The sequence below is a fragment of the Pan troglodytes genome, chromosome 5, assembly GCF_028858775.2.
Source record: "Pan troglodytes isolate AG18354 chromosome 5, NHGRI_mPanTro3-v2.0_pri, whole genome shotgun sequence".
NCBI lineage: Eukaryota > Metazoa > Chordata > Mammalia > Primates > Hominidae > Pan > Pan troglodytes.
The window spans coordinates 171021746-171030463 of record NC_072403.2 but is presented as its reverse complement, the minus strand read 5'-3'; the positions used below and the strand labels follow the sequence as shown (position 1 = coordinate 171030463).

At 39.1% G+C, this 8718-nt stretch overlaps 1 protein-coding gene across 8 annotated transcripts in view; it reads left to right on the top strand.

The window, feature by feature from the left end:
* Positions 1–8718, top strand: part of RSPH3 (radial spoke head 3) — a 52976-nt gene that overhangs the window by 1631 nt on the left and 42627 nt on the right. For all 8 annotated transcript variants that reach the window (XR_010157801.1, XR_010157803.1, XR_010157800.1 and 5 more), the window contains exon 2: positions 4414–4501. Coding sequence is in view for 2 of the 8 variants with exons in the window: in XM_003311567.7 (XP_003311615.1) it covers positions 4414–4501 (88 nt within the window). In the remaining 6 variants the exon portion in view is untranslated. The remainder of the gene's footprint in view (positions 1–4413; positions 4502–8718) is intronic.

The following is an 8718-nucleotide window of genomic DNA, read 5'->3' as shown; positions in this document are numbered from 1 at the left end:
ACGCCCGGCTCTTTTTTTTTTTTTTTTTTTTTTTTTTTGTATTTTTTTAGTAGAGACGGGGTTTCACCATGTTAGCCAGGATACTCTCGATCTCCTGACCTCGTGATCCGCCCGCCTCGGCCTCCCAAAATGCTGGGATTACAGGCCTGAGCCACCACACCCAGCAAAAAAAACATAAGCTCTTAAAGTTCTCTTAAAGTTAAACGGTTCTCTGAAGTTCTTTCCATAAGCCTCAAATGTTGAATTCAGCAGAACTTTATAGGAATGCAAGCTCCATGGATGCAGGAACTTTTGCATCTTTTGTTCACCTAGTACAACGCCTGGTACATAGTAAGCACTTAATACGAATTGCCAAACTGATGATTGAACATCAACAATGTAATTATTGATGCTTATTTCAAACGCTCTTTCTAAATTCATAATTATCTTGTTCTAACAAATTCTTTTTCTATAAGAGATGTCTATCACTGTAAGAAAACTAAAATAGAAAATTTAAATTTGAAGAGTGATCATTTATATTAGAAAAGGATTCAATTTTAAAATTTTCTAATCCTTCCAAAAACACTTTCTGGTGCCTTTAAGTGGTTGCTTACAAATCATTACTATCCAATCAGACCAACAGATTAGAAACAAGAATCAATGGTGGTTCATTAGGAACAACTTTTCTGATAGTTGATTAGTATATTGAAGTAATCTATTGATTAGTTTATTAGTATATCTGAGTAATGCACAAGACAGAAAAATCTCAATTTTGAGGAAGTAGTATCTTACAAATCATAATCATTGATATCCTAATGGATAAAATACTGATATTTTATCCATAATTTGCTTATGGATAAGGATAATATTCTCCTCTGATATCCTTATGAATAAAATATTTTTTAAGTATTCAGGAGAGTAGCCAGGCATGGTGGCATGTGCCTGTAATCCCAGGTACTTGGGAGGCTGACGCAGGAGGATCACTTAAACCCGGAAGGCGGAGGTTGCAGTGAGCCAAGATCACGCCACTGCACTCCAGCCTGGGCGACAAAGCGAAACTCTGTCTCAGAAAAAAAAAAAAAAAAAAAAGTGTTCAGGAGAGTACTTGTCTTAATCCATCTTATGTTGCTCTAACAGAGTATCTGAAACTGGATAGTCTATAAAGAGATGTATTTAGCTCACAGCTCTGCAGACTGAGAAGTACAAGAGCATGGTGCTGGCATCTGCTTGCCTTCTAGTGAGGGCTTTTCTTGTTGTTTCATAACATGATGGAGAAGGTCAAAGGGGAAGCAGATCCGTGGGAAGTGGCCAAACAGGAGGAAGTACCTCATTTTGTAGCAACTTGCTGTCTCTGGAACTAGTCCTGTGAGAACTTAATCCAGTCTCTTGAGAGTAAGAGTTCCCTCACTACTGCGAGAACTGGTGCCAAGCCATTCATGAGGGATCCACCCATGTTCCAAACACCTCCCACTAGGCCCCACTTCCCAACACTGCCATATTGGAAATTAAATTTCCATGTGAGTTTTAGTGGAGACGACAAACCATATCCAGACCACAGCAGTACTTTTAGTACTTGCTGGTGAGTAACTAAATGACCATATCCAAAAAGAGTATGCTTTTGTGTCAATCTGTCTCTATCCTAGAATGTCGTTTAGTTCTTTCCTGTTCAAAATTTTATGTTGAACTGGATAAATCTTCAGTTTTTCAGATGACACATGGCTGGAATGGATAACTAACTTATGACTGAAGGGAGTCAAGGTTCTAAATTATCTTGATTGGGTATATATAACTGGGCTGAAACCAAAAAATGAAACTTAATTGGAAAGCTGTGAGGTTTTACTTAGGTATGAGAAGTCAGTTACACAAATACAGAAATGGGAGTATCTGATTTTTCCTTTGAAAGGGTCTAGAAATTTAACACAAGTCTAATGTGAATCAAGAACTTCCACCTTTTCATAGGATTATAAAGCTGAAAGAGAACATTTGAATACTAGTCTTCTCATTTACAAACAAGAGAATGTAATACATCTTTTATGTATTTCTTGGTAGTTGGGTGATCATAAATGCCATTAAATTCACTTTTAGGCATGTGTCAAAAGACAATTGTTCTAATGACATCCCCTCATTTTACAAATCCTTTGGTAAAGGATATATAACCCTTCCAATAAAATAACATTTTTAATGCAAATGAATTAAAACCTTAGAACATACCTTTTTTTATTTTTATTTTTACTCAGATCAAATAAGGTTTAAAATCACTGTAGAGGGCAGAATAATGATTCCCCAAAGATGTCCTCTTCCTAGTCCCCAGAACCTGTGAACATGTTATGTGGTAAAAGGGACTTTGAGATGTGATTACATTAAGGATCTTGAGATGGGAGATCTTGAGATGGGAAATTAGCCTGGCTTATCCAGGTGGGCCCGGTAGAATCACAGTGGGGCCTTAAAAGTAAAAGAAGAAGGATGGGCACGGTGGCTCACGCCTGTAATCCCAGTACTTTGGGAGGCTAAGGTGGGCGGATCACGAGGTCAGGAGATCCAAACCATCCTGGCTAACACGGTGAAACCCCGTCTCTACTAAAAAAATACAAAAAAAAATGAGCCGGGCGTGGTGGCGGGCGCCTGTAGTCCCAGCTACTCGGGAGGCTGAGGCAGGAGAATGGCATGAACCCAGGAGGCGGAGCTTGCAGTGAGCCAAGATTGCACCTCTGCAGTCCAGCCTGGGTGACAGAGTGAGACTCTGTCTCAAAAAAAATAAAAATAAAAATAAAGTGAAAGAAGAAGGCACAGGAGTCTGAGTCATAGAAGGAGATGTGTCATTAGAAGCAAAGGTCAGAATCACACAAATGCTGACTGGAAGGCGACCACAAGCCAGGGAATGAGGGCAGTCTCTAGAGGCTGGAAAAGGCAAAGAAACATTCTCCCCAGGACCTCCAGGAGGAGTGCAGCCCTGTTGACACCCATTTTGGACATCTAAACTGCAGAATTCTGAGAATAAATGCGTTATTTTAAGCCAACTATGTAGTTAGTAGTACCATTTAATGAAATAGGAAACACTGAAGAAGTAATGAGTTGGAATGGGAGAGTGATAATTAGTTCAATTCTGAGGTTGCCTTCCAGGTAATATAGTGAGATGTCATTGGGCAACTGGATATGCCTAGAGTTGAGAGAAGAGTTCTCAGCTAAAAATAAAAATTGAGAGTTTTGGGTATATGGATTATAATTGAAGTCTTGAAGATGGATGAGGTCAACTAAGGATAAGAGAAGGCTGAGCCCGGAGGAAATCCTCCAGTATGGGAGGAACTGCAAACAAAGGCTAAGAAAAAGGTGTTAGAGAAGTAGTAGAAAAACAATCAGAAGATTATAGTGGTAACACAGAGGCCTAGGAAAGAGAATGCTTCAGTGAAGGAGTGGCCAGCTGGGCTTAATACTGCCCAGAGATCCATTAATACAAGAAATGAAACTTGTTAGAATGTTCAATAGTGGCTTCAATATATGATAAAAAAGCAACTTATACCCCACTCAGAATCATTTCCCATAGAGTACTGTTATTGGTGTAGGGCAATGTTTAGTGTCTTAGCTATAAGCAATATATAATTGAAATAACTTTGAATGGAAATATCAACTGTGTTTTTGTATTTTTTACTAGCAATCATTCGATCACTGAAATTAATATTTTATTTTATTTCTTATTTATTTATTTATTTTTTGAGACAAAGTCTTTCTCTGTCTTCTAGGCTGGAGTTCAGTAGCCCAATCTCAGCTCACAGCAACCTCTGCCTCCTGGGCTGAAACCATTATCATGCCTCAGGCTCCAGAGCAGCTGGGATTACAGGTGCGGGCCACCAGGCCTGGCTAATTTTGTATTTTTAGTACAGACAGCGTTTCACCATGTTGGCCAGGCTCGAAAATAGTATTAACATTTTAAACAATAACTTTAAAAAATATATTTGGGTTTAAAGAACAATGAGAAAATTGACTTAATTTTTAAGCCCCATTTTTTTATTAGTGTAACTTTTCAATCTTTGAATCAAGCTTTTTTCAGTACTTTAAAGAAGGCTCCTTTTCAAATGGGCCATTTTCATATTTACTAAAGTCATACAGATTTACAACCTAAATCTAGTCCTGCCACTTACTAGCAAGGTGACCTTGGGCAGATTCCTGAGTCTGTTTCCCCTTCTGAAAAAGGAATCATAATTCCCAACTTGCAGCTTATTGTGAATAATAAATAAAATAATGTACATGAAGGACCTGGCATATAGTAAGCATTACATAAATTGTATCCATTTACCTCCTTATTTTATGGACCACACTAAAACAGAAATTTATTTTCTTAAAATATATTGATTTTAGTCTAAATCCTATTGAAAATGAGTTACTTCATAGATACCAATACTCTATTAAAGTGGTTATACAGAATTTTCTGTTTTACAGAGATGAAGAACCTATGCATTATGGAAACATAATGTATGACAGAAGGGTAATTCGAGGTAACACTTATGCACTCCAGACAGGGCCACTGGTAAGTTCAGTTTGAATAGTCTAACACCGTGTTCTCACATTATCTATGGGGAAGGATCAGTTTCTTGGTGTTAATTTCTAATCCATTGCAGACTAAAACATTCATAAAATAAAGATGAATTACTATAAAAATGAAATTTTTAAAAAGACATACAAATAGAAGCCCAGTGACAGTTTCCAGGAGCTGGGGGATGAGGGGGCCAGGGAGGGAGTTATTGTTTAATGAGTGTAGAGTTTCAGTTTTGCAAGGTGAAAAGAGTTCCAGAGATAGAGGATGGTGACAGTGATAGAACAATGTGAATGTAATTAATACCACTGAATTTTATACTTAAAAATGGTTAAGGTGATAAATTTTACATTATGTGTGTTTTACCACAAAAAAAGAATTAGCTAAAAAAAAAAAAAAAAAAAAAAAGCAAGCCCCAGTTGGCCGGGCGCGGTGGCTCACGCCTGTAATCCCAGCACTTTGGGAGGCCAAGGCGGGCAGATCACGAGGTCAGGAGATCAAGACCATTCTGGCCAACATGGTGAAACCCTGTCTCTACTAAAAGTACAAAAATTAGCTGGGTGTGGTGGCGCTCGCCTGTAGTCCCAGCTACTCGGGAGGCTGAGGCAGGAGAATTGCTTGAACCCGGGAGGCGGAAGTTGCAGTGAGCCGAGATCACACCACTGCACTCCAGTCTGGCGACAGAGCGAGACTCCATCTCAAAAGAAAAAGCCCCAATTTTTCATTAGATTCAACAGAACTCTGCCATTCTAAACATTTCTAAACTTTTACTCTCAATTTCTGTACTTAAATTGTTACAGACCAGTTCAAATAGTTTATAGACACTAGCCAGAGGCCCACATTTTGAGTGGCACTTGTCTATTGCATCTAGATTTGTTTAGATTATCTCATACTCTAATACAATTATCATTATTTAATCAAAAAGTCTGAATTCTGCTTCTTTAATTCACTCAACAAATATTTATTGAGTTTTAGGTCCTGTTCTGGGTACCTAGGATACAGAGACGAGTAAGACATGGTATGATATTAAGGGTGGTGAGTTCTTGGCACAGAAATGAAATACAAGTGAATCCATAAACAGTATATGACATATAAGTGCCTAATACAAGATGGTGATAGAGATGCTCCTCCACTTACGATGAGGTTACGTCCCAATAAACCCACTGAACACTGAAAATGAATTTAAAACACCAAACCTGCCGAACACCATAACATAGCATAGCCTACCTTAAATATGCTCAGAGGCCAGGCGTGGTGGCTCACGCCTGTAATCCTAGCAGTTTGGGAGGCCAAGGTGGGCAGATCACTTGAGCCCAGGCGCTTGAGACCAGCCTGGGCAATGTGGGGTAACCCTGTCTCTACAAAAAAAAAAAAAAACCCACAAAAATTAGCTGGGCATGGTGGCATGCCCCTGTAGTCCCAGCTACTTGGGAGGCTGAGGCAGAAGGATTGATTGAGCCCAGGAGGACAAGGCTGCAGTGAGCTGTGATCACACCACTGCACTCCAGCCTGGGTGACAGAGGGAAAACCCTGTCTCAAAAAACAAAAACAAAAACAAAAATACAACCTAGAATGTTAAGGAATTGAGGGAAGCTCAGTGTGCCTGTATCGGAGTCTGAGGCAGGGAGTATCAAGAAATACGTGATTAAAAAGAAGTTAAAGATGAATAATAGCATTCAAATCCACATTAGAGAGAATGTTGTTGAATGTCAAATGAGGGATGTGAAGAACCCACCTAAGGTATGTTCCCAGAATGAGACCCTGTCTACAAAAAAAAAAAAAAAAAAAAAACAGTGCTCATTAGCCTACAGTTGGGAAAAATCATCTAACACAAAGCCTATTTTATAATAAAGTACTGAACATCTCATATAATTTATGAAATATTAAAGTGAAAAATAGAATGATTGTATGAGTATTCAAAGTACATTTTCTGTGGATACTTTTGTATCATAAAGCTGAAAAATCATAAACCACATAAGTTGGGGAACATCTATTAGTCTGAAGCAATGGTTAACTTAATAAACATATATATGTATGTATGTATATATGCTTCAGCCCTATCCTGGATCTCCTGCATTAGAACCTCCAGGGGTTCCCTGCTTCTCCCACTGAGGTGGTATCAACAAGGGTGGAGCAGGAAGCTGAACTGTCACCTTCACCCAGTACCAATGAGGTAGTAGGAGATGGCACAAGTCAGTGCCCCACTCTTTCTGGGGTGGTGCCAGCAAACCCAGTGGGTAGCTGAATTGCAGTCCTATCTGGCAGTAACAAGGTGGTATGAGGCAGTGCTAGTCAATGCTGCACTCGCCCTACACCACCACCAGTGTCGACAGAGCCTAGAAAGGAGCTGAACTACCACCCCCACCTGGCACCAATGTGTTGGTACAAGTTGACCCTCTGCTTTTGTTGAGGTGGTGTCAGTGGGGCCCAGCAGGAAGTTGAACTTCCAACCCCACTCAGGCTTGTGCACTAAAACAAAAAGGGTGACTTCCTACTGAAAAATTAAATAGAATCCAAAGTCTTAAAATATAATACCCAAAATAGCCAGGATACAAACAAAAATCATTCATCATACAAGAATCAGGACAGTCACAACATGCATGAGAAAAGACAATCAAGAAATGACAAAACCAAGATAACTCAGATGTGGGAATTACCTGACAAGGATTTTAAAGCAACAATCAAAAATGTTTCAATGAAAAGTGAACAATTATAGACACTCTTGAAACAAATAAAAAAATCTTAGCAAAGAAATACAAGATACAAAAGTGAACCAAATGGAAACTTATAGAACTGAAAAATACAATAACTAAAATAAACTCACTGGATGGACTCAGTAGTACATTGGAAATGGCATAGGAAACAGTCAGTGAATTTGAAGAAGAATCAATGAAGAACAGAAGTTATTCAGCTGAACAGAGAGAAAATAGACCAAAAAAAAAAAAAGCCTGAGAGAGCAGAAGAACAATCACAAAGATTTACATTCATGTTGTTGGAATCCTAGAAGGAGAGGAGGAAAACTATGAGATGGAAAAATATTTGAAGAAATCGTGCTTGAAAATTCCACAAATTTGGCAAAAGGCCTACAGATCCAAGAAGCCAAGTGACCCCCCAAGAGGATAAACCCAAAGAAATCTATCCAAGACAAATCAAGATCAAACTTTTGAAAATTAAAAAAAAAATTTTGAAATTAGCCAGAAAGAAATTACACGTTAGCTAAAGGAGAACAATGATTTAAATGGCAGTGGATTTCTTACCTAAAACATGGAGACAAGAAAGTGGCACAATATTTTTCAAGTCCTTAAAGAACTATCAAGCTCTAATTCTAATCCAGTGAAAATATTTTTCAGGAGTTCCAAAATGGCAGCATAGAAGCAGGCTGGCTTCACTCCCTCTGCAAAAGAAAATCAAGAACAAATGTACAGTGCCAAGATTACCACCAGCAATATTCTAGAGCTCAAGCAGAAGGAAGAAGCAGTTCCCAGGGCTACAGAAAAGTGAAAAAGCTTCAAGGAGATGGTAGGAGAATCAGATGTTCATGTCTACAGTATCTCTCCTTCTAGTCTGCCTGGCACTAAGGGTGTGGAGGATTGTATTAGGGTTCTCTAGAGGGACAGAACAAATGGAATAGATACATATATATATATATAGATATATAGATATATATAGATATATATATATAAAGGAGAGTTTATTAAGTATTAAGTCACACAATCACAAGGTCCCACAATAGGCCATCTGCAGGCTGAGGAGCAAGGAGAGCCAGTCCAGGTTCCAAAACTGAAGAACTTGGAGTTCAGTGTTCAAGGGCAGGAAGCATCCAGCACAGGAGAAAGATGTAGGCTGGGAGGCTAGGCCAGTCTCTCTTTCCACATTTTTCTGCCTGCTTATATTCTAGCCACTCTGGCAGTTGATTAGATTGTGCCCACCCCGATTAAGGGTGGGTCTGCCTTTCCCAGCCTACTGACTCAGATGATAGTCTCTTTTGGCAACACCCTGAGACACACCCAGGATCAGTACTTGGTATCCTTCAATCCAATCAAGTTGACACTCAGTATTAACCATCACAAGGCTTTATCTCTGACTTGTGATTTCTGCACTGGAAAAAGATCAAGGTGGACAACTAGTTTCCCTACCATGTTGGGTTTCCTGGCAGGAAATTCAACCCACCAGAAGCATCATGAGTTCCTGAAGAGAGAAATACCCCTGAG